This window comes from Pezoporus flaviventris, unplaced genomic scaffold (genome assembly GCF_033815535.1).
Source record: "Pezoporus flaviventris isolate CSIRO_AGI_PZ_B2104156 unplaced genomic scaffold, CSIRO_AGI_Pfla_v1 ptg000016l, whole genome shotgun sequence".
Lineage (NCBI taxonomy): Eukaryota > Metazoa > Chordata > Aves > Psittaciformes > Psittacidae > Pezoporus > Pezoporus flaviventris.
The window spans coordinates 3,663,024-3,688,686 of NW_026892564.1; the positions used below are offsets into that span (position 1 = coordinate 3,663,024).

General features: G+C 38.9%; 1 protein-coding gene and 1 long non-coding RNA gene across 14 annotated transcripts in view; both read left to right on the forward strand.

The window, feature by feature from the left end:
* Positions 1-16,731, forward strand: part of ATP2B1 (ATPase plasma membrane Ca2+ transporting 1) — a 65,992-nt gene extending 49,261 nt beyond the window's left edge. For 9 of the 13 annotated variants that reach the window (XM_061454625.1, XM_061454627.1, XM_061454623.1 and 6 more), the window contains 11 exons: positions 1,715-1,952; positions 2,841-3,020; positions 3,101-3,188; positions 3,490-3,596; positions 5,987-6,178; positions 6,379-6,592; positions 6,726-6,937; positions 7,995-8,102; positions 10,463-10,645; positions 10,880-11,038; positions 15,232-16,731. In XM_061454625.1, the coding sequence (XP_061310609.1) occupies positions 1,715-1,952; positions 2,841-3,020; positions 3,101-3,188; positions 3,490-3,596; positions 5,987-6,178; positions 6,379-6,592; positions 6,726-6,937; positions 7,995-8,102; positions 10,463-10,645; positions 10,880-11,038; positions 15,232-15,543 (1,993 nt within the window). In that variant the 3' untranslated portion in view covers positions 15,544-16,731. Of the gene's footprint in view, positions 1-1,714; positions 1,953-2,840; positions 3,021-3,100; positions 3,189-3,489; positions 3,597-5,986; positions 6,179-6,378; positions 6,593-6,725; positions 6,938-7,994; positions 8,103-10,462; positions 10,646-10,879; positions 11,106-15,231 lie in introns of all 13 variants that reach the window. The other 4 variants (XM_061454632.1, XM_061454633.1, XM_061454630.1 and 1 more) reach the window with 4 other exon arrangements.
* Positions 16,732-18,685: 1,954 nt separating this feature from the next.
* LOC133269908 (uncharacterized) lies at positions 18,686-24,359 on the forward strand. The gene is made up of 3 exons (XR_009743596.1): positions 18,686-20,479; positions 20,601-20,676; positions 23,924-24,359. It is a non-coding gene; the product is annotated as an uncharacterized LOC133269908 (long non-coding RNA).
* The last annotated feature ends 1,304 nt before the right edge of the window (positions 24,360-25,663 follow it).

The window sequence follows — 25,663 nt, forward strand, 5'->3', positions numbered from 1 at the left end:
TTTGTACCTTACTATGTTACTGAGCAATTGAAATATAGAAGTTGGTAGAACTCATTCAGCCTCATGTGGTCTGCTTGGCTTCATACCCGAGATAAGAAAATAAGGGCATTTGGCAAAGAATAAGAAAACTGATTTGGATACTGTTGGAATAGTTGTAATTCCAAAACTATTTCAGAGTGTGTACTGACTGGGAGAACTCTTAGCAGCCTAAACCACTTCCTTTACCCGCCACCTATGCAGTGCCAGAAATTAATCTCAAGAGTTTGTAATCTCATTTCTCAATTGTACTGCTTATTTGTTATTATAACATGTATGACTGTTCTTGAGCACTGAAAACTTAAACATGAATATTTATAAGATGCAGATGACTCACAAGTGTAGAAAAAAATGCAGCTAACTTTTTCAAGCAGAGCAGCTCCATTAATTATGTTTTTTTCCTTAGTGCTCAAGTCAAATATTTGAAATACATTTCAATGTAATCTTTACATAGACTTTATTGGCTTCCATTTAGTAATCTTGGAATGCTTTGAATTTATCATAAGCCCTGTGACTGCAGGTAACACAAGATATCCTTAGTTGGCTGCTGACATTTGAGCAGATACCTAAATTTCCTGATTTTGGTTAAGACTTCAAATTTCAGTTATGATGAATATTATGAAGCTTTAAGGAACTGCTTCATTTCCATTTCCATATCCTGGACAAGGTGGAAACTTCTTTATATGTATTGCACCTGGGAATTCCCTAACCCCTCGGGACTAAACACTTAAACATAACAGTAGTCCTCTTGAGTGATATGCCAGGTCTGAACTTGATATTTTAAAAAAAAAGTAATAAATTCTTACATTTTTTTCAGTGCCACATTAGTACTAATTTGTAAAACAAGTGCTTATGGCATTGCTTTATGACAAAACTTGGCTAAGGATGCAGATGAAAAAGACTAAATTTATTGTTCAAAATAGTTGGTAGAGTTATATTTGTATTAGTGAAGTGTATATATAAGCTGTCTGAAAACAGTGGTTTCTTTGGCATGAAGAAACTAAAGAAACAATTAAAAGCATGTGTTGAAATGCTAGAGTACATAGTGTTGAATCTAATCTCTTGTATAAACATTTAAATCAGATTTAAGTATTTGCTTTTAATTTGATATTTCACATTAAGAACTCTATGCCAGATGCTCTCTGAATTCTATTCACTTAGCTGGGGGGTCAAACCTTACTACACCAAGATATGAGTGCCAGAGTTTGCTTTTAGTGCTGTAAGTTTAGTGCTTACAGCTGTTTAAGCACCACATGCATGTTCTAGAAGCATACTGCTCTTCTGAGGCTTGTATAACTGTTAACAAGGTGGGATTATTTTGTTGATCTTGAAACTGGATTGACTTGGCTCAACCAGTGCAGACACTAGTCTGTTTACATACAGTGGAGAAATGGATACTTCTGGGAGGTAACTAAAGTTTGTGTCCTAAATTTGTTTGGCATTATTTTCATTCTAGGGTGATTGTTAACTTTCTACAGCTAGGATGTTTTGCAACTAGGACAAGATTAAGCACATATGGGGAAAATTATTTCTGAGATGTTGCTACTGGCCTTTTTTGTATGTGTTCAAGTCTAGTGAAAACAAAGCTTGTGGAAACTTACTGGAGTTGACTAATAAGCCATTGAATGGGCTGAACTTCTGGTTAAGATGTGCTAACTTTTCAAACGTTCCTTTTCAGGTGCTTCAAAATACTGAGTGCTAATGGAGAACCAAAGGTATTTAGACCTAGGGACCGCGATGATATCGTGAAAACTGTAATTGAGCCAATGGCTTCTGAAGGGCTCAGAACCATCTGCTTGGCATTCCGAGACTTCCCAGCAGGGGAACCTGAGCCAGAATGGGACAATGAAAATGATATTGTTACTGGCCTGACATGCATTGCTGTTGTCGGGATTGAAGATCCTGTGAGACCTGAGGTAGGGTCATTGACTAAACTGCAGTGATTGTATTATGGATCTTGATTCATGTGGTTTGTTATGCAGAGAGTGCATGAAACTGAATTGCTATTGTATGCCTTAAGCATGATTAATAAATAAAAATCCAACTTCTTGGGGGGAAAAGTTAATGGAGCTATAAAAGCAGATTGAAACTTCTTAATGTCATTTATGCTGTGTTACTGAAGCTCTGTACAACCTAAGGTGCTTAATGTGGAGGGGTCTCAGTAGTAGATGGAAAAGCTTGTCATTTTTTTTTACCACTTGGAATATTAGGAGCATTGTTTAGGATAATATTAATCATTGTACTTGTTGCCAGCGTCTCATGGGGAATAGAGAGAAGAGTTTGTCACCTGAGAGCTGAGGTATGGAGTCTGGCTTGTGGCTGACATCTAAGGAAGGCAGTGTTTTTAAATAGTGAAAGCTTTTATGACACATGTAAGTGGAACTCCAGTCTGATCTGTATAACCATCACTTTACACGAAAAGTCATGGGTAAAACAGTGGAGAGTTGAGATGTAATTGATTTCACACAATCATAAATGAAAAGCCAGTACTTCGTACCTACAGCCTAATGAGGATTTTTATGTTATTTTTAAATATTGCAGTATTTGAAAACTAAGGGGTGGGGGGGGGGAGGGGGATGAGGGGAAAATGACAGCAACAAAGCCTCTTTGCCAGAATTGCCATTTCTGTGTTTTTCAGGAAAATACTTGTGGTAAGATACTTAATTTTTTAAATTTTCCATAACAACAGTCTTGATTTAAAAAAAAAGAGCTATCCTGGATTGAGCCAAAAACATTCTTTTCACTCACATGTCTAGATTTATTCAGATAATGTACAGTCTCTACTCCTGTGTGTTTTCTTACAGGTACCTGATGCAATAAAGAAGTGTCAACGTGCAGGCATAACTGTACGCATGGTCACTGGCGATAACATTAACACTGCTCGTGCTATTGCATTAAAATGTGGTATTCTGAATCCTGGTGAAGATTTCCTGTGTTTAGAGGGCAAAGACTTTAACAGGAGAATACGCAATGAAAAAGGAGAGGTAAGCATACTGATTGTGAAGTAGATCAGCAGATACTCTAAATCGCCTAACTGTATAATATAACCAGTGTTCTTTTGCAGATAGAGCAAGAGCGAATAGATAAAATTTGGCCAAAGCTCCGTGTTCTTGCAAGATCTTCTCCCACTGACAAACACACTCTCGTAAAAGGTAATTAAAAACTATCTGTGCTTCTAAGTAAAGCTCCTAGAAAAACATCTAGGACTGAGCAGCAGGAAATGCCTATGAGGTTGTCTTCATTTGCTGAATGATGTGTTTTTTTCTTTATCCTCTTTGAGAAGTGGAGCCAGTTAGGTCTAGCTGTTCTTGTTCTGGCTTTTTTCTTTTTATTTTTTTTATTTTTTTTTTAAATTATAACTGAGGAAGACAAAACTGGGTTTCTCTTTCAGGTTTAATCTGTGCTGTGTTGTCAATTTCAAACTCTTAACACCAAGATGTTATTTCATTTTAGGTATAATTGATAGCACTGTCTTTGAACAGAGGCAAGTTGTAGCTGTAACTGGTGATGGTACCAATGATGGTCCAGCTCTGAAGAAGGCAGATGTTGGATTTGCTATGGTATGATATTTTATTTTTAATCTTCAGTATTTTGGAGACCTGTTTTGATACAGTAATTTACCAGACCACTTAAGATTAAACAACCTTGCTTGTATCACTGGTCTATTATACAACTAAGTTAATGTAGACAACATTTCTCAGACTTAATACTAAATACTTTTTCCTCCTTCATTCTAACTTATCCATGTTCCGTGTAGTAACAGAGTTAATGATACTGAAGACTTCTAAAAGAAGATCTGTTCAACATAAGGCAAAATGACTTTAGGTGGTAGATAGCATACTGTGTTGACTTTGAGTAAAGCTTATACGCAATATGGAATGAGCTTATTCATCTGTTTTCCATGAAACAATGAACAGGAACAGGGAGACTATAATGTATGAGACTGCTAGTTGATATTTAAAGTGGTTTTGGAGTCTATACTAAGAGACATCTCTAGTACAGCTGAAGTATCAGAGTTGTATGACAGCTCAGGATTTGCATTTGTCTGGATGGTTTCTTAGATTACTTGGCTTTCTCAACCTAAATTCAAAACTGCCCTTTGAAATGGCAGCTAAACCAAGTCTTGGCTTTAAGTGCTAATACTGGGTAGACTCATGCATTAAGTATGAAAGCTTCAGTTTTCTTTTCTCTTTCAAAACAGTGTAAGGTTCCTAAAGCTTCTTTTGCCTCAAGATTTCTCCTCAGTCTTAAGCTAGAAAGACAGTTTGGTGCCAGTAGGTCACTTAAGTCTTTAAAACCTCATTATAGAATCATAGAATAGTTAGGGTTGGAAAGGACCTTAAGATCATCTACTTCCAACCCCCTGGCCATGGGCAGGAACACCTCACACTAAACCATGTCACCCAAGGCTATGTTCAACCTGGACTTGAATACCGCCAGGGATGGAGCATTCACAGCTTCGCTGGGCAACCCATTCCAGTGCCTCACCCTCACAGTAAAGAACTTCTTCCTTGTATCCAACCTAAACTTCCCCTGTTTAAGTTTAACCTGTTACCCCTTGTCCTATCACTAGAGACCCTAATGAAGAGTCTTTCCCCAGCATCCCTATAGCCCCCCTTCAGATACTGGAAGGCTGCTATGAGGTCTCCACGCAGCCTTCTCTTCTCCAGGCTGAACAGCCCCAACTTTCTCAGCCTGTCTTCATACAGGAGGTGATCCAGTCCCCTGTTCATCCTCGTGGCTCTCCTCTGCACATGCTCCAACAGTCCCATGTCCTTTTTATGTTGAGGACACCAGAACTGCACACAGTACTCCAAGTGAGAGTAGAGTAGAGGGACAGGATCCCCTCCTTCGACCTGCTGGTCACGCTCCTTTTGATTATTAAGCATTTGAAGGCGGGGGAGACAACCACATGCGGTTGCATTGATTTAGATGCTAATCTTGAAGGAAAAAATGGGAAGAGGAAGAGCTTTTGCTCATTCTTGAGTATTTTTCAAAAGTGTAACTTAAAAATTTGACAGCTATGTATGAAATGTTCTAGACTGTAGCAGTCTTGGTTTCTTTTAATGAGTATCTGTTTTCTGCTGTTGTATAGCTGCTGTAGTTGGCACTTTCAAGGGCAGATTTATTTTAATCTTCCAGAACTTAAATGTTTCCTGCAGTTGCTGTCTATGTTCATCTGTGTAAGAAACTAGTTCCTCTAACTGCTTGTCTAAACAGCACTTAAAAGATACCATCCTCCATATGATATTTAAAGACACTTCTTAAGGTGTGCATATAGCTGTGCAGGTGGTTCATTTCCTTGGCAAAACAATATATCCAGACTAAGGATCATTAAATTTGCTGTTGAGTTAGTGTTTTTGAAATGATGAAAGAAAAATAAATGCCCTTCAGGTAGTATTACACAGAACTTAGCTTAGCTGTTTACATACTGTAGGAGAGTACAGGTGCTTAAAACTTAAGAATGTCATATGGAATGTCATTGCATATGCTGTTTAATGCCAGTGCTCTTCTGCAACAGGTTTTTGGTAATGTGTATCATTCTGCTATGTTACCAACACATGGGTTGCCCTACTTCTGAAGTCTGTATAGCAAACTAGTTAGGACGTGGACTAAACTGTAGTACTGCACCATCTGGTGGCCTTTAACTTGTACAGGGTTCAGTAACATTTCTTTGGGACAACTTAGACAGTGTCTTTATCATCAACATGAGGATTTTATGTCAAGATCTTTAAAGACAACATTAAGGTTTCTGTTTTATTTACGTTTCCCCATGCTTGAGTGGAACTTGCAAGCAGAACTTGATTCAGTAGAATATTAGATGCTTACATTAAAATAGTCCTTCAGCCTTGGTGCATTCAAAGTGAATTCTGACCAAGGATATAATAGCTTCTATTACGTAAGTTGGTGCATCCTGTTATATTTCATCATGTTTTTCTTTTTCTACTAGGGTATTGCAGGAACAGATGTAGCTAAAGAAGCTTCTGATATTATCCTTACAGACGACAACTTCACAAGTATTGTTAAAGCAGTTATGTGGGGACGAAATGTGTATGACAGCATCTCCAAATTTCTTCAGTTCCAGCTTACTGTCAATGTAGTAGCAGTAATTGTTGCTTTTACAGGAGCATGCATAACACAAGTACGTACTGGTGGTGGATTGTTTAGCTAAAAATGGTTGAAAATGTCATGACTGATTAATTCTTCAATTCAAGCTTTCAGTTAAACATTAGTCCAAAGATCATAGTATTCCTCAGAACATGCCCCTGTTGTATAATAAATGCCTTTAATAGCTGCAATTTGTTCACTTTTAGTGGAGGGTTTATGTATCTATCTTTATAGGATTCTCCGCTTAAAGCTGTGCAGATGCTGTGGGTAAATCTCATAATGGACACATTAGCTTCTCTTGCCCTGGCAACAGAACCACCTACTGAAGCTCTGCTGTTGCGCAAGCCTTATGGTAGAAACAAACCTTTGATTTCTCGTACAATGATGAAGAACATCTTGGGTCATGCATTCTACCAACTCGTAGTGGTCTTCACACTCCTCTTTGCTGGTAAGAATACTGAGGCTACACAAAGTTATCCTAAAAGTTATGCAGAGATGTGATCATTAAAATAAATTTTTTGTTGTAGTATGTATGTGTAAAAACACCAATGAAGCTGCTGATAAATGCTTTTTAAACACAGGTGAGAGAATTTTTGATATCGACAGTGGAAGAAATGCACCTCTACACGCTCCTCCTTCAGAGCATTATACTATTGTATTTAACACATTTGTGATGATGCAGCTTTTTAATGAAATTAATGCCCGGAAAATCCATGGTGAAAGAAATGTGTTTGAAGGAATCTTCAACAACGCTATCTTCTGTTCTATTGTTCTGGGGACATTCGTTGTGCAGGTAAGTAAATTCCTGGGGAGTGGGGGGACCAAATTTGTAGCAGTTTAAGCAATACAAGTGTATGCACCTCTGTTTCACATTGTTAGTTCACTTACTCTCCCATGTTTAGGCTTTTCTTAGATGACACTTCGTCAGAAGCTACTCTTATTTTCAGGGTTGCACTCTGCAAGACATGATAGTGATGGTTGGGCAACAAACCTAAATATGTAGAAATGACTCCTGACTGCAGCTGTGTTCCCTTTATAAACTTGGTGGGCTGAGTGTCTTCCCAAATAAGTAACTCCTGAGTTGTTGTCTCCTCAGTATTTTATTCTGTGTTAATAAACGAAGATACTCTTGGGATTTTCAGCTGTCAGGTTGTCCTCCTTAATGATCAATACTGTCTCCTTTTTATGCCTGTCATGCTACTTGAATTGTTGATTCTCCAGGGCACACTTTCATGCATATAATTCCTATGCGGAGGGATACCTTGCTCATTAGGGCCCATACAGCTTTTTCTAATAGTAGGTAAGTCAGTAGGAGCTCTTTATTTTAACTTCTGAGATCTCTCCCCCTTCTCCTAAGATTTACTACATAGATGTCACACTGATTATTTAAAGTCTGACATTTACTACTGATGGGATACATAGTAATATTCTGTTGAATTATTTCTGAAGTGGTTTATGCCTTATGGATCTACAACTTGTGTTAATAGAAACCGATTAATAAACTGGGTTCTTAAATGGGTGATGGTCATATGATAAATAACCACTGTAAATTTGTAGCATCAAATACATGCTGTAATTGTGAAACAGAACTGCAAACAAAATGAAGTAGTCAACAGGTTTTTATGATTGTGACACTTGAAGAAAAATAGGTAGCTGTTGAAACACTGAAAAGCTGAAGACGATAGGTTTGGAAAGTTGCTCAGACTGCTGAGACAGTGGGTGCATAGGCTTAATAAAATGGGAAATCCTGTGCTGTAATGCAGAGTTGTCTCTAGTGATTTTGAAACATTAGGGAATTTTCTGGTAACAGGTCACTGATACGTTTTGTTCAATGGTGTTGCTCTTCACAGATAATTATTGTGCAGTTTGGTGGGAAGCCTTTCAGTTGCTCGGAACTCTCGATTGAACAGTGGCTGTGGTCCATTTTCCTGGGCATGGGAACACTACTTTGGGGCCAGGTAAACTAGCTTTTTCAAAATGCCAAATACCTACTGCATTAAAATACTTTACATGGAAGATGAAAAATACAGTGTCCTTAATATTCAGATCATTCAAGTGGACTGTATGAATATATGGTGATGAACAGTAAATACTGATTAAAATTGACTAGTTCAATAGCCAGAAAGTCTTTAAGTGAATATTCCTTACTCTGAGTTGGTCAATTAGTTATACTTCATAACTAGATGCTGTGGCTGGTTTATGCTTAATAACTTTTAACTAGAAGAAGCTGTAGTTACTTTTAAAATATGAAATTATATTTTTAGTCAGATAAGTACTAGAAGTTCTGTAAGAATACAGATGGAGTGAACATGTTAATGTTGAAATATATTTAACTTTGCAATGAATGATTTTCTTGGAAAATTGAATCTGTTAAACTTGACAGTATTTTGTTGATTTAAAAACTTCTGGAGTAGCAAGAAATGCAGCAAAACTGAAAACCAACTTTCTCTGAAGCTTCATTTGCATAATTATGAAATAATTGGAAAGTTCTCTCCCCTATTAAGCTACTGCATTTTGATTTTTACTTCCTTGCTCGCTTAGGGTTTCATTACTATTGCATGCACAACAGTGCTGGTAAGCAGCAAGCTGATTTACATGAAACTTTAGAGCAACAGAGTTTTCCATTATTTAATGACATACTTGTCTAAACTTTTCATACCACATGAAGAGTTTTCCATTACAGTATCTTTCCTTCCATTATGAAAAGGACATTTCAGGTTTCGGTATAAAATTGGTAGGGTGCATTTTAGTTGTAAATACGTACATACGTGTATATATATATATATATATATGCATATTCTGCAAGTGGGTATAAGCTTTTTAATAAGGCTTTCTGGAAAATTAATAATTAAAAAAATAAAATCAAATAGAGTCACTCTGAGGTTCAAAAGTTCCTAGAAAAAAATCAAGATGGTTCAAAATACCTTTGACCCAAAGCATCTTGGAAGGGCAAAGCTTCCCTGCTGCAGTTCATGCTGCTCTAGCATCTCATTAAAGCCAAAGAACTTTTGATTTTCTGGGAATAATAGAAATGGAAGTGTGATCTGGGAGCATTCATAATAGCAATTTCAGCATAAAGGGCTGTTTATCTTGCTTTTGGAGCAGTCTTTTTCCTCTGCAGCTGCTGAAATGGTCGTCTAGGTTTGTGATGGTCAAGGAAAGCAGTCTTGGAACTGGTCTGGATCTGCTAGATGGGACGTATCAAAAGATGACTCCCCTTAACTACATAGTTCACCAGAATATCCCTGAAGGTGGGGATGAAAAGGAAAGCTGGAATGGCCATATGTAGCTTTTGTTTAGTTTAAGATAGTGTATACCAAGTTTCAAAGTAACAGTATGGGACAGGGTTTTGGAAACATCACTTACCTTGCAAATGGATTGCTACCTTCCAGTTCACAAAAGAATGCATGTCTGTTCTATATTTCTGAACTAACTGTGGCTACTTTCATTAAATGATCATAGAATCATAGAATAGTTATGGTCGGAAAGGACCTTAGGATCATCTAGTTCCAAGCCCCCTGCCATGGGCAGGGACACCTCACACTAAACTGTGTCACCCAAGGTTCTGTCCAGCCTGGCCTTCAACAACCACCAGGTTGCTGGGCAACCCATTCCAGTGCCTCACCACCCTAACAGGAAAGAATTTCCTCATTATATCCAATCTAAAGTTCCCCTGTTCAAGCTTTAACCCATTACCCCTTGTCCTGTCACTGTAGTCCCTAATGAAGAGTCCCTCTCCAGCATCCCTATAGGCCCCCCTCAGATACTGGAAGGCTGCTATGAGGTCTCCACGCAGCCTTCTCTTCTCCAGGCTGAACAGCCCCAACTTTCTCAGCCTGTCTTCATACGGGAGGTGCTCCAGTCCCCTGATCATCCTTGTGGCCCTCCTCTGGACTTGTTCCAATGATGTATCTCATTTGAGGTAACACATTATGCTCATCAAATGGATGGAGCTCTGAAAGCTGTAGATACAAGCACAGTCTGCAGAATTAATAGCTTTTTGTAGCTCCAGTACTGCTTCTTCTTCCTGGCATAGTCAAGTAATGTGAAAGTGGAATTCTGTGTCCCTAGCAAGTATGATTTGTAGTCCAGGTTTACATTTCACATATCAGTTGAAGTGGTAAGGATATTCATAGCTTTGCAGCTATTCAGGGATCCCTCTACATTGATGCATTTATCCCATTTACAGAATTTGTGTTTTTTCAACTTCGCTAATTGTATGTAGGATATTATGTTAAGCCTCAAGTCTGGTATTTCTTTTTCTTTTTTTTTTTTTTTTAAAGAATAATCCTGATTCATATTTTTCATTCACCGATAGTTGATTTCAACAATTCCAACCAGCCGCCTGAAATTCCTTAAAGAAGCTGGTCATGGAACACAAAAGGAAGAGATTCCTGAAGAAGAACTAGCAGAAGATGTAGAGGAGATTGATCACGCTGAGAGAGAATTACGTCGTGGTCAGATCTTGTGGTTTAGGGGCCTAAACAGGATACAAACTCAGGTATGGCCTTGAAAAAGGTAGGACAACAGGGGGTGTTATGAGGGAAATCTCTCCATCTCCGGTCCTTTGACTAAGGTGGCAGTTCTAACTCGCGTGACTGAGACTGTCAAAAGGGGGGATGGATGGATGTGTAATCCCTCAGTCCTCTGTTTTCTTCAGCTCTAAATGCAACTCTTGCCTGTGTATCTCCCTATTAAAAAAGTGCCTTTTCTCTTTACTTTTTGTGTGTTATAGATGGGATGGTCCTTTCTCTTGTTCTCTCTCTCTCTTGCTGAGCAAGCTGTCACAATCTCTGATTCCTTGCAGATGGATGTAGTGAATGCTTTCCAGAGTGGAAGTACCATTCAGGGGGCTCTAAGGCGGCAACCCTCCATCGCCAGCCAGCACCATGATGTAACAAATATTTCTACCCCTACACATGTAGTGTTTTCCTCTACTACTGCTTCTACTACTGTGGGGTGTGAGTGTGTGTTCCTAAAGTGCATGAAATTAACATTTCCTAATTCACGTACCTAACGTTTCTCATTTTCTCCTTAGTACTTAAAATCATCGTTCAGGCTTTTATAGAGCTCTTCCACAAAGTGGAGTCCTCAAGACTTTTTTTTCTTAGAGGGCTGAGAACAGGTGGAACAGTTTCAACAAAAGACTTTAATGTGAAAGCTGTGAGCCTGCACATTCTGTGCCTTCATCCATTTGTGTACAGGGGGATATGTAAGATAAAATGGGAAAACTGTTGTAAATGTTCGAGTATATGCCTCTTAGTGTGACTTACATTAAGTGAATTAACTTGGACCCAGGTCAACAAAAATAGATGTCTTGCACTGCAGCACAAGTGATGCTTAAGGTAAACAAGCTGATGGGAAAGCAAATGGTATGTTAAAAATATGAATGTAGTTAGAATATGAAACACTAAATACATTTTCTTTGTAGCCTGTCAGGAGCTTCTGAATCCCTGCTTTTGTTGGACCTTTTTAACTGAATAACACAACTTTCTCGACATCAGGATTCAGGTGGTGAAACAAGGCTTCTAAAATGCATGCAAGTCAGAAGAACTTTCCAGTAGCTCATATAAAAGGAAAATAAGGTTTAAGCATTGAATGTTTAAATTGCCATTCAAATCTGAAGGGGTTTTTCTCTCTAGGTTCTTCTGGCAGCAGTTCATAAGCCATCAGTGAAAGTAAAGATTGCCTTAATTCTGCCCTTTTTATATTGTGCTCTAAGTGGCATTTTGGTTACAGGCTTCCTGTCTGTAGAGGCTAGAGATTTAATTACTCGTGTATATGAGTTTAAACTCTGGAGTCTGAAGACACATAACAGTTGTAGTTGAATACTGATAGCTAATATCTATTGCTGAAAGAGTTTTCCATCCTAATTATATATTCCATGTTAACTTCCTTCTTAAATTTCCTAGAGACTGGTTAAAAAATTGTTTCTTAAAACTGAGAGGGTTTTTCTTTCCCCCCCCCCCCCCCCCCGCTTTTTAAACTTTCAGATTACCAGATGGATGAAGACCCTTAATTTCAGGAGCTGTCTTAAAAGAAATATTCTCTCTTGGTTTTGTTTGTTTGGGTGGGCTGGGATTTTTTTTTTGGCTTTGGCCAGAATTCCTGTGTGAGCTTCACCAAGTGTTTACTTCTGTACTTGTTCTCCATTGCTGAGACAGGTATTTCCCTACCTTGCAGTAGTGTTAAGAAGCTCAGCTCACAAATTCAAATGCCTCAAGAACATGAAATGTGAAAAGTAGATTTAACAGTAAGGATGCACAGGATTGCATCTCCTAGTTAAAATGCTAATTAGTAACCTGTATCCCTAACTACACTCAAGAACATTAATTAGACATTCAGAACTCTCTAGAGAGCAACTTCATGCCATGCTGCCATTTGATCAGAATCTAAAGGGCAGTGCAGCATCTCATTGCATCAAATGACCAATGCAGATACGGAGCCACAATAGCAGAAAACTAGTTTTTGATCCTTACTAAGTAGTACAGCCTTCTGCTACACCCTCCAGGAGAGCAGCTTTTGATAACTAATAAGTATTAATGGGAAGCAGATGTGTTATTTCATTATGTCTCTTTTTCAGAGCTGTTTGTTGGAAAATTGTTCAGCTGTTCCTATGAAGTGAGGTTGCAACTCCTGAGCAGCCATCTGGCTAGAAGGATTTGGAGTGTTTACTGCATTCCTTTGCCATTCTGATACTAATATGAGGAAGGTCTGATGACAGTATAAATTACACATAACAGATTGTCTTGTTTGCTCCTCATTCATGCAATTTATTTATAGTTATCCCTCTCATCTAATTATCTTTAGTAGTTGAAAATAAAGCCTTCGAAACACTAGATTTAAGCATAACTTAAAACACTGATAATCTGATTTCTGCCTTCATGGCTGGATTCTTTGAGGATCTTGAGTTCATAGGAGTGTCTAGACCGCTTATTTAGTCTGCATTCTGCATGGGAATCAAAGACTATCGTGGGTATACTTATATTCCTATGATAATTACATCTGTCCTGTTAAACCAAAAATTGTTTTCCATTCCTGCTTACGTTCTAACTTACCATCTGTAAGCAATGAAAAAGCAGTCCCACGAGGCAGTCATATTTCATTCTGCCACATAAATCAGTGGTGCAGTGGGATGCAACATGCCAAATAAAGGCATTGCAAACTTTTGGTCTGGCATTGTCACTGCTGATTTTTCTTGGTAAGTGCCAAGACAGTTTATGCAGCTTGCTTGACTTGTTTAAAGCCCATGTAACACGCCAACTCCTTAACAGCGTGCTCTATTTTTTCATGTGATGAACAGTAAAGTATTAGCTATTGCTGTAATCTTTTACTTCTCAAGGACATACATCCTGTTCCCTGCCCTCCCTGTATTCATAGTTATGTCCCCTCCTTGTGTGTGTGCCCCCCTGCTCCTGCCCCAGTTTTCATTGGTAATGGGGCTCAGCTCTGTACCTGTAGGATAAAATGGGGCCATGATGCTTTTGAGTAAAATTCTTTGTGTAAGCACTCTGAGAGGCTAGGGGTGGGGAACAGCGCTGTTTCAGGATATCAAAGAACATGGTCAGAACCTAAGACTCTCATAATATGCAGTGATTCTGTGGTAACAAATCTGATAATGTGTTGCTTTTAGGGAGCACTTCTCTGTTTCCAGTGAGGGTGGCTGGTGTATTTTAGATGCTTTTTGAAGTCTGCTTGACTGTCCACCTTCATTCCTTCACCTGGAAGTCACTTTATTTTTACTACCAAGGAACTCTATGGAAGCAGTAGTCACGACACATTTCTCAGCTTGAAACAAGTCATCTTGGAAGTACTTAAAAATATCTTTAAATTGGACTTACTGTTTGTCACAGTAAGTTCTTGTTTACTCAGGGTTGCTCTGCTGCTTACTATGCAACAGAGGAGCTTTGGGATTGAAACTGCTTTGCTGGGTACACCCAGAGTAGAGATGTTGAGAACTGAACAGGGAGCTAACAGATGAGGGAAACTGTATCTTGATAAAAGGGTTGGACAGAGGGGTTACTGACTGCTGCCTAACCTTTGTTTTATCAGTGCAAGAATGAATTCTGAATTCCTGTAGTTGGTGAGGGAAATGTGTGGGGTGTGGGAGGGAAAAGGGTGGGCGGGCAGGAGGTTTCATCATTCACATCACAATTTGGAAAGCTTAAATTCAAGTCAATCCTGGACATGCACAGTTTGCAAAATAAAGGTGTACTTTATTCTACCTAATTTGAGTCTAAAATGTTATGCATTCTGTAAACCTAGCTTTTTGATTTGAGAAACATTAGTTAAGAAACGAAAGGACTTGAAATAATATTCTCCCTGGGAATTTTGTCCACAAATTCAGTGTAAATTGAAGACTCGAGCAAAGGCTGGTCACCTGGTTTTCTCATACTTGAATAGTCTCTTCAGAGTTACAACCTGTCGTGGCTACATAGTTGTACAATACACTATTCAATTTCCTAGTTTTGGTCTTAAGTTTCCAAAGCACTTTTCAGTAAGGAGCTTTCTCTAGTGTCGTAAATGGGTATATACTCGAATATTTACAGCTGTTACAGTGGTATTCTTTTTTGCATGACTCTTTGTAAGTGTCCGGTCATTGTGACATTGGCTTACACTTGCTTGGCTTTTTCATAGTCAGTTGACATCCTAATTCCTAGCATGAGAATTAGTAACCCTTTTATCCTCTAACTTATTTCCAGCCTCTTCCCTCTTCCCCCACTCCCACCTCCCCCAAGTATTCAATAAAACACTCACTGAGATTTAATTTGTGAATAAGTAAATAATTGTCAGCCTCACTTCTGAAAAACACTTAGCCCGTATTAAATAATTGAACCATTCTAGTGCCATGAATGAATCTTAGGCCCTTCAGCTTTTTGCAGTACTTGTACAATTTTTATTCCTACTGTGTAGATTGGCAGCGCTTACTGAAACGCTCTTCATTTTTTACAGTTTATTGCAAGTTCCACCGCATCATACACAAATTCGATTCACTCATGTCTAGCTGTTTGTGGATTCAAACTCATAAGAACCATGCCATTGCCAGTAGCCTGCAGCATTCTAACAACCTTTTTTCTTTGTTCACAGATCCGAGTGGTGAATGCATTTCGTAGCTCCTTGTATGAGGGGCTAGAGAAACCTGAGACACGAAGTTCAATTCACAATTTTATGACGCATCCTGAGTTTAGAATAGAAGACTCCGAGCCTCATATTCCCCTTATTGATGATACTGATGCTGAAGATGATGCTCCAACAAAACGCAACTCTACTCCCCCACCCTCTCCCAATAAAAATAACAATGCGGTTGACAGTGGAATTCACCTTACAACAGACATGAACAAGTCTGCTACCTCTTCATCCCCAGGGAGCCCGCTACATAGTTTGGAAACATCACTCTGATTGTAAGCTGAATGTTAACACACTAGCTGCATTGTAAAGAAATTGAAACTGGGTCTCTTCACACATTATGATGGACAAGATGATATTCTTGTCTCGGACTTCAACAGAAGACACACTTGTACGAATGTAGATTTATTTTTTTAAAAAACAAAAGCTTTCTGCCAGACTGGAGGGTGCTTTTCTGGGGTGGGAGTAATAATGAACTCTGACAGATAAACAGTAACTCAGCATAAGTGACCTGTGGATCATCTGTTGTACTTAAGAATGGTCCTGAACAGTGTGTTAGCAGAGCTTTAGTTTATCATGATCCTTTTCTGAGGGAAAGGCTGGGAAGGGCAAGGAGGCCCTGGATCGTTGAATCGATACTTTAATTTCTGCTGTTGGCTGTTAATAATTTGGATTATTTATGTTTATAAATGATACAGATCTGTTTACAAGGTTTGTAGATACTTTTTTGTTCCTGTTCATAGATGGGAAGCTTCCTTATAAATGATGCGGAGAAAAAGTAAAAAAAAAAAAAAAAACCCAAAAAAAATCCAAAACAAAAAACTAGTCCTTCAAATACTGCTGTATTTTCAGGAAAAGGGTGTTTCTATTGAAACTGTACTAAATTTTGCCTGCAATTTACCTTGTTAAATATTGTAGATAAATTGCTACTACTAATAGCCAAATAGGTAACACTAATGCTTTGTAAAAACATGAGCAGTGGTGTTCTAATGAAGTTATGGCCTCTGTCCTAATTAGTTTCTTAAATACATTTACTACTTAATGGTTTTGAAACAATTGTTTAATTTTTAAAAATTTTGAGAAACATACTGAATAACTTTTGTTCAGAACTTAGTAGGATTGTTTAATGCAGGACATCAATCTGATGGAACTTGCTTGAAATATTTCTGTTATCTCGGGCAAAATGGATTAAATCAAAATACATCAGAATCTTAGTCCTTTGTTTTTGTCTAAACATGTTAGTTTAGTGCTGTCTTGGTGAACTGTGAGTGGAACTGTGATTTTTATTTTATTTTTTTTTCTAATCTATAGAATCCTTCATGCAGCATGAGGGCTGTTGGCATTTTGAAAGGTTGTTAGTGGGTAGCATACATGTTCTCCTTTTTGTTTTTGGAACTTGTTTGTAAACATGAATAAATCTGCCCTTTTGTTAAAATAAAATTGCAGCAATGGTTTCTTACAGATTATTTTTTCTTCTCAGCTCCTTCACTGGAAACACTGAAAAAGTACTCTTTTATATTGCTGGTTAACTTTACACTGCAATTTCAAGATGGTAACAGCCCCACTAACAATAGTATTTTGGGTAAATGGAGTCATGGTGGCTGCCTCCAGAATGAATGTAAGCCAAAGTACTCAAAAAGTCTTCACTGAGCCAAAAGGATACTCCTTGGGAATGAATAGGTCTGCCTGAAATTCTGAGACTTTCTGTGAGTACTGCGTGACAAATATATCCCTGACCACGTAAGTGAGGGGAAACTGAGAACTGACATACAGCACGGGTGAAAATACATTTTTCAGTTGATTAACATCTTGTGCACCAAAACTGACCTGCCTAGCGATTGACTGAAGTTACAATCTGCCTCAAGGATGATGGAACAGTACTTGATCTAGTACCTCCTCATGTTTTCTAGGTCTGATACAGCTTAGAAGAGCAACCGAAGAGATGAATTATGAACTCTGTTTCTTCCTTTCTTCTTCTAGTTCTGTGTTCTTTAAAATAGTGAGTGGTTTGGGTTTTTTTTGCCAAATAATCCAGAATTTTGGAGAGTTTTAAAGGGGTCTCTTTAAAGGAGTGCAGGAACTAAGTTGATAAGGGAGAAGATAATACTAGAGCAAAGGGCAGAAATGAGCAGGTTAGGAAGCTCAAGAGTGTCTTTTCCTTGTGGTGGGATATATGCATGCTTGGGTTTGTCCTTTAGCGGATGATGCTCAACCTGTAGCACTGTGTCCCACTGTCAACCACTCCTGAATTCAGTCTTTTCTATTGTACTTAAGTAAATACACTGAATTCTAGGCAAGGGGGGTTTGCACTTGACACTTTGTATAGTGATTTCTCCCACATATTTCTAGCACATCATATTTCTTACCTAGAGTGCTTGGTAGGGAGATCAGTTTTTATTGAAGCTGTTTTCTCCCTACTAGAAGAGTCAGATAAGCATTGGCTTAAAATAACGAGAGTTTCTTTACCCATGAAGTACACTGCCATGTGTGAAAGTATCTTCATTTAAGTTCATTAACACATCATAATTTAACGTCATATGATGACAGACTAATTTTTCTCTCTCTTCTAGCTGTGAACATGACTGCATGTTAACTTTTTTGGAATAAAGTCTACACTTAAGCCTTTTGAGTGGGGGATGAGAGGGTGAATGTAGGCTTTGTGAATTGGTGTCCTTGATTCTGTTAACAGGAAACTTCTTTAGAGAAACAAGGAAAAGTTGTTGAAGAGTGGAGTATGCTTTCTTTGTGATCTCAAGAAATCATAACATGTTGCCTAGATTATGAAATGATTTTCACTGAGCTCATGAGGCCTTCATTGCCTTTCTGGTTGTAAGGTTTACTTGTCTTTCTTCCTGTAACTGAAATAAATAAAAGTGCTGTTCATCTCAGTCTGTATGGGGACTGAAATTCTTGAATGTCAGTACAGTACTGATTTCAACCTGAAATGCATGGCAACTCTGTAAAATAGTTCTTGCTACGACTTTAAGCTCATTCCCTTTTGAGAGGTCATGGTGTACGTGGCATCAAGCAATAGTAACTTAAAAATGCAGTTCTAGACCGAAGGCTGTTTGAAGTGGCTTAAAATGCAGTATTCTGGGTAGGATGTCTACTATACATGTGTACAAGACATGTTAGGACATATAATCTTGGCTTTGAGGGAGGGGATGAAAATTGTAGTGTAAGGGACTCATTTTTTCTGTATTGGTCTTTACAGGAAGATGAAAATGCTGCATCACCAAGTAGTCTGGAGAGAGCAATGAAAACAAATGCCTTAATGGCATACCAATGGGTAAACGCAGCAAGTGTAAGCAGCCAAAAAAATATGTAATTCTCAGACTTTCTTAGAATAAAAGGAAGCTTTCCGATGTGTTTCAAAGTCAGAAAGCAAATGTAATTTTCATGGAAAGATTAACTCGTGTATGGCTGGCTGTATTGGGAAGTTATTCCAAAGGCCTTGATAAGTTCAGTTTCTCCTGGCAGTGGTGCCAGCCTCTGCAGACCTCAGGAGGAATCCAGATCAAATTAAGCCTTGCATAAATTAAAGTAGAATGCCTGAATGTACTAATGCAAATATTTGGTTCTAAAGAGCTCCTGCTTTTTTTCCACCTTTACCCTCTTCCCCAAGCAGTGCATATCCTCTGATCCTACAGATTTCAAGCCCTCACTGAAATACCTTAGCTTTGTTGGATGAGCCTGGCCAGCATGGAGAGTCCAGCTCCACCCTCTCTCGAGGCTGAACTGATCTGCTTATTCAGGGCCATGTCACAGGAAGTTCTGGGCCAGAATCAAGAGCCTCAGAGGTATTCCTGCTAAACTTCTCCCTTGGACTGTACACTTAACCACCTTCTTCAAGAGACTGCAGTATCCATCAAGGAGGTGCAGCTTACACAGTGTCTAAACCAAAAGCCTCCTAGAGGTACTACTTGTTCAAAGTAAAGTCTCCTTCACTTTAACCGGCTGTCACGCCAGAACAGGTTGCCCAAATAAGTGGTAAATGCTCCATCCCTGGCACTGTTCAAGGCCAGGTTGGACAGGGCTTTGAGCAACCTGGTGTAGTGGAAGGCGTCCCTGCCCATGGCAGGGGGTTGGAACTGCATGGTCTTGAGCACCTTTCCAACCTAAGCCATTCTATGATTCTAGGATGAGGATTTGCTTAAAAAGCAGGATGGGCTTAAGCACCTAAAAGACAGCATTAAAAAGCTCACTAGACAGAACATTAGCAATGAAACCGTTCTAGTTGCAAAGCCTAAAGGTAGAGTTGGTGCTTACACTGCAAATCGCACAAAGAGAGTATTCCTCCATAGGGGAAACAAACTGGATGTGGCTCTTATGCCTTCATAATAACTCAGAAACATTAATAGGAGATTATGTATAAATGGAGGAGAGATTGACATAGCTTATGTCCAAAACATGAGCAACTACAAGGAAGCAAGCAAGTTTCTCCTGTCCTGTATGGAGCAGGCAGAGGACTTTGTTCCATGTTCACATACAACTTTATGACCACTTCAGATCTTGTCAGTGTTCTGAGTATATTCCTTTAAAAGACAGATAAGGACACCTGGCATTGCAGAAAATGGGCAGTAACTTGCTTCAGTCATATTTGGTCGTTAAGATTTAATGAATTCCTCTGTAACTCTTTACTACTGCTATGTGAAATCTCATTTTCTAAAAATGTATAAAATTGTGAAGTTGAAAAGCATCCCTTGGCTTACTCTTACTGGAAGATGGTGGGAAAAATGGGGATTTCTGGGAATTAATGGCTTTTGGTTGATGGAAGTGAACGTTCTGGAATATTGGAACATCACCTGGCATCAAATTCTGGTGTAGTGACATGTATGAACCCAACTCTGAAGCAGCAGTTGCTTGCTGAAACAGAAGTATGCAGTCTGTGTAGCTTTGATTCATTGCAAAGCTAGCGGTATCTAATAGTACTCTAAACATCTTAATCTGCTTTCCTAGTCTGTCTCTCTTACAGGGAATGAAGCTGAAGTATGCTGGAAGACTGTAAGTACAATCATACAGAAAGCTATCTGTGGCTTCCTCCTTAGCAACGACACAGTCTTGGCATTGCTCCATGACAATTGTTGAGGAACAAAGTGAACGCTAGCTCTTCCTGTTTAAAAGCTTTCAGAGTCTCCTGTAGAGAATCTGTACGGTTCAGATGCTTCTACACTTGGAGTGAATAGCCACCCAGAACTTCTGATTTAAGGTACTACAATAGAAACCCCAAACCACTCTACACATAAACCCTAGATGACGCATCTGTTGTCTTTGACAATTTGAGTTTTACAAATATGAGATTTAACTTGACACTTTCCCTCTTGTACAAGTTGGTTGCTCTGATGGCTGTAGGTACAAAGCATCTTCGGTGATGATGACCTAAGCTAGTCTCAAGATCTCCTGAAGGTAAGCCTCTATCTGGCTGGTGTTTGTGGGGGCACACAGAGCTCATTTTGAATACTGTGCTGGCAGCTACTGCGTAGTGGTTTGTGCTCTGTATTTTAGGAGAGAGCAAAATTACCAATTTAGAACATTCAGATTGTTGCCAGAGGACCTGTCAAAAGATACATGGGTCAGACATTACGTGAAATAGGGAGCTCTTGGAACTGCTGTTTTGGTAGGAAGCAATAGGATTTTCTTTCTGACAACACTACTTTTAAAGATTGGAAAGTATGTCTTTACTTGCCATTTATTGGTCATTAATATTCTGATCAGTGTATCAGCCTAATTCATTAAGGACCATCATCAAAAACAACTGTATTAGTGGTCTTAAATTAAAAAAAAAAAAAAAAAAAAAGAAGAAAAAAACACTCTGTAAAAGGTACTTTGTTGTATTTTCATTTCCCAAAAGATGAGTAATTCGTAGCTTTTTTCCTTGCACAAAATCAATCATGCTCTGTTCTAATAAATCTGGTATTAATATGGACCTAACCAAAAACTTGGTATCTTCTCCCCTTCTCCTCCCTTCCAGCCTGCCAAGGACTATTGTTGGGGAATCAGTGAAGGATAGACAGAGTAAGAGGTGCAACTGTGGATTTGTCTCCTTTATCATCATTCACCTTACAATATTCTGCCTTCTACTTCAAATGTCACTCGCTATCAGTAAACACTGGAAAACTGCTGTGCAGTGTGGCTGTTGGTGTTCCAGTGAAGGGTGTTTAATGTGCTCCTTCCACTTTTTAATTGGTGTGAAGGCTTGAAGAATTAGGTTTTAGGCTAAGAATGAAAGTAAGAATGAGCAGTAGGGAATGAACATTTAAGAGCAAACATTTCTTCCATGTAGTTCATTAAAAAAACCCTTGATGTTTGTTTGTACCTCTGTGCCTGCTAATATGAAAGCACCTCAGATTATAGACAAGGTTCCAGCTCTACGCATAGAGGGACTTGGGACATGTTTGCAGATATGCAGGTGCTGAGAATTAGGATAACATTTTTAAATTTAAGCCTTGGGCAGGAAACTTCAAAAGCATTATGTCTTATAGCAGACATTTGTCAGGTATATTTTCAAGACCTGCTTCAGCAAAAAGTCCTAAGGGCAGGACTTTGAAAATGAGAATAAAAGGCCTATAAGGACTTAATAGGGAAAATACATGCAAAGGCAAGTAGATATATAAATAAACCATCTACTTACTTGAATGAGTGTAGTGATCCTCACCTGCAGACCCCTGTACATGGAGGAGTGATTGATCCACAACACAATTAACATGAGCAGATGCAGGCTAGGCTGTGCTGTGCTGCACAGATCCCTTTGCTCCAGGTAACAAACACCTGCTTAACAGCCCCTCTTCCTCCCCACCACACAACCCCCCAACAACCATCAACCTCTTCAGCTGCACAGGGGTCTGATTTGCCACAGTTGTGCATGTGTGATTGGTAGAATCACAGGAGGGAGCCAGACTTTTCTCAGTGGTGCCCACTGACAGGACAGAAGGCAACGGGCACAAGCTACCTGTGAAATTCTGCCTGGACACAAGAAAATGCCTTTTGTACTGTGCTGATGGTCATATGCTCGACCAGATTGCACAAAGAGGTTACCAAGTTTCCATTCTTGTGGACACTCAAAACCCAACTAGGCACAGCCCTGAGCGCTGTGCTATAGCTAACCCTGCTTTGAGCAGGGGGTTTACTAGGTGATCTCCAGAGGTCCCTGCCAGCCTCAGCCATTCTGTGATCCTGAAATTCCTGAGCAGGAGGTATAGTTCTATAGGGGTTTCTCCATTAGCCTCATTATTTCACCACATAGATGGAATTCAGCAAAGAAATCAGTCACTGGAGTGATCAAACCTGAGCCAAAGCAAGAAAGGAACTTTTCGCCTTGCTGATATTTGCTGAGGGCTTACTGAGATAGCAGACCTTGGGTTACTTCTGCTATAGTAAACCTTTTTGAATGATGACTGACTGGAAAGTCAAAATTTAATGTCTTAAGGAGGCATCAATGATAACTATGTTTTGTAAAGACATGATGGGCCTTCTGGAATCCTGATGTGCCAAGTAACCAGCTAAGCAATTCTGGTGATAGCTCTTTTGGCCTTCAATACTTCGAAATGAAACTCATACTGTTGTTTCTCTAATGCGGAAGAAAATTTGTCCCTCTGCCTTAAAAATGTATATTTTTCAAAGCTAGTTCTTGCCATACATCTTGTCAAAAGAGCTCCCCTATGAGTTGCTCTAGACAACAGCACTGAGAGATGCTGCCACTTAAAAAGTACCCCCAAAATTATATGAGTAAGCACAAGTAATTCTTCCTTGCCTCTTTTTTTTTTTTTTTTAATTAAAACACTACAGCTTTCAGGCTTTAAGTTACTGCATGCAAGATGATATCTATGCTTGCTGGCTTCTTAAGTATCCTAGAGCACTTCCTTCAACAGAGGGACTCCAGTTGTCTAAAATGTCACCAGTGGCTTCAATCTCTTTTGGAAAGACAGGGTCATCAGCTGCATAAAATAGGGGATAGCATATGTGCACTGAAGAAAACATGCAGTTCCCATTCCTCTGTAGGAGCATCTTCCAGTCAATATAAGCATGCATTTTTCTCTTCTAGCAGCTATTCCTCGTTTGTCCTATGTAAGCAACATGACGTTTGGTGCAAATAATGTTACTTGTTACAGTTGTTCGAGGTGTTCTCTAGTGGGCCGAACTTACACTAACATCGAATCTTGAAGTCTTCAGTGGTGATACTTTTAGATTGCAGGGGTGGCCAGGAATTAAGTTGCTGGTCATGAATTAAAAGCTCCTTGTAGGAAGCTTCAGGTACCTTGTTCTTTTTATTCATTTATTTTTAACTCCTAGTGAATCTTCGTAAAGGTTATTGAAGCTTAAACTGGATTTGAGCTTTTCTCATCTCCTGTTCAGAGAGAAACCTGCAGGAGAGCTTAGTTGTTACTGTTCAGAGCTGAGCTGCAGAGATTTTGTGTGGCTTCTAATCCTTGCCTCCTCTCCTCCTTCCTGAGCTTATCCCAGCACCATGCAATGCAGCTCTACAGACAGCTGTTTGGGAAGATATTCTGAGCTCTGAAGAGGGATACTGGGTTAAATCAGTATCCCAGTGTTCAAAATAACACCTTGTTCAGTTATTCTTTTGTGGAGATGGGAGACTATTTAGCAGCAAATAACTCTTCTGTGAGGAAAATTCACAGCCTTTTTATCTTTGCAGGCATTAAAGGAATGATGCTCCACACAGTTCTGTTTTGAGCACAAGTTTGCATTAGATGACTTCCCAAGGCCCCTTCCAACCTGTGCTACCTTGTGATCCTGTTTTTGAACTTTCTTCAGTGGATATCTGTTGAACTTTGCTGATGCCTTCCAATATCCGTGTTTTACACTACAAGCCAGGCATGCTTAGCCACTTCAGGGCTGTCATTCACAGGAAAGCCCACACGTTTTAACATGATCTCCAGAAAGCTGCACTGCAGAGCTGTGGAAAGCAGCTGCCCCTCAAGGAAGAAGAGGATTTCTCACTCTGCTTTCTCTTTCAAATCTTTCAGGTGTATGGAGAATAAAAATCATAGCTATTTCTAAGGAAAACTAAAAGCTGACTTGCTTACAGATTCGTGTGGTTTCACTCCCCTTCTTTCTACTTAGGGCTCCTTGCAAGAGCCTCCTCCTTTTTCTCAAAGCTACTGTAGGTTTTTTTCCCTGGATTTATATGTTTAAGATCAGTTTATAAAGAAAGAAAGTTCTCTTTCAGGCATATAAAGTTAACAGAATCTATATTATTCTTCTAACTGGTCAAGAATAAAGAGCACCAAAAAATATATTTTCAGTCACAGAAGCCTGTAATTTAAATGGAATTGAGCTGTTTTTTCTCTTTACCTTGGTTCATAGAGTGCTGGTGTTACAGGCTTTTATCTACTAGAGCAAAGTATTAGTGAAATCAAATTATATTCAATATCAGTTCTGCTGTTACATACAAATCAAATGCTCCCTCTTTTGCCCTGAGTTACAGAAGTACTTTGTTAGACTTGGAGAACTTACTCTTATATCAGATTTGGAGTCTCTTTTTACTGGTTCTCAGATAACTGTATCTAAAACTTCAAATGCTAATGTAGGAAGCCTGACATTACAAAACTGTCATTCTGTCCTTAAAAAGGATGTAATAGGAAAAAGCCACTGTCAAATAGTCCACATAGGAGCTGTGTAATAAAACTAGCTGGCTGGCTGGCCAAATGTTAAAGTAATATGAGATGATTCAAATAGAAATTTGATATTCTAACTCTTGAAAAAAATAGCTGGGTTTCTGCAAAAGAGTTGTCATGGCCTTCTTTTTGTTATAAATACCACATTGCTTTTGAAACGAAACCAGATTTAAGCAAGTATGTATAGAAGATGTGGGCGAGTTCCCTATACCACTAAATCTTAATATGCTGCATTCTGGATCTCTATCCTAAAGGTGCAGAAATAGCTTGACTTTTCTTCTGTAGGGCCAGTATATTGCAATATGTTTCATTTGAAGTGTATTAATGTTTCATCAGAAGATGAACATTACAGCAGGAGGTTAAATTTATTCTGAACTGTCGTTTTGAAGGAGCTTTGGATAGCAGGGGTCCCCAGCCATTCTGCAGGTATGTCAATGCTTCAATACAATTATTACAGCTTCAAATCTCACTGACTTTATTCTTTTTCAAAAGGGCCACAAAGAGTCCAAGTCTGAACATCAACTAAATGATCATGTGTCAGCTTGATACCAATCAATATGATCAGCACTTTAAATGAAGAAGTGCTATGGGCTTTTTGATCACTGGATGATGAGTGTGAGCTGATAAAATACCACTCAAGAATATTACTTTACATCAGCTTTCTTCATTACTGTCCCCAAAGGCAATCAGCACAACCAATAGACCCCTCAGTGTTTGTTTTCTGAAGTCATGCTTGATCTCTGATAATCACTGTCAAA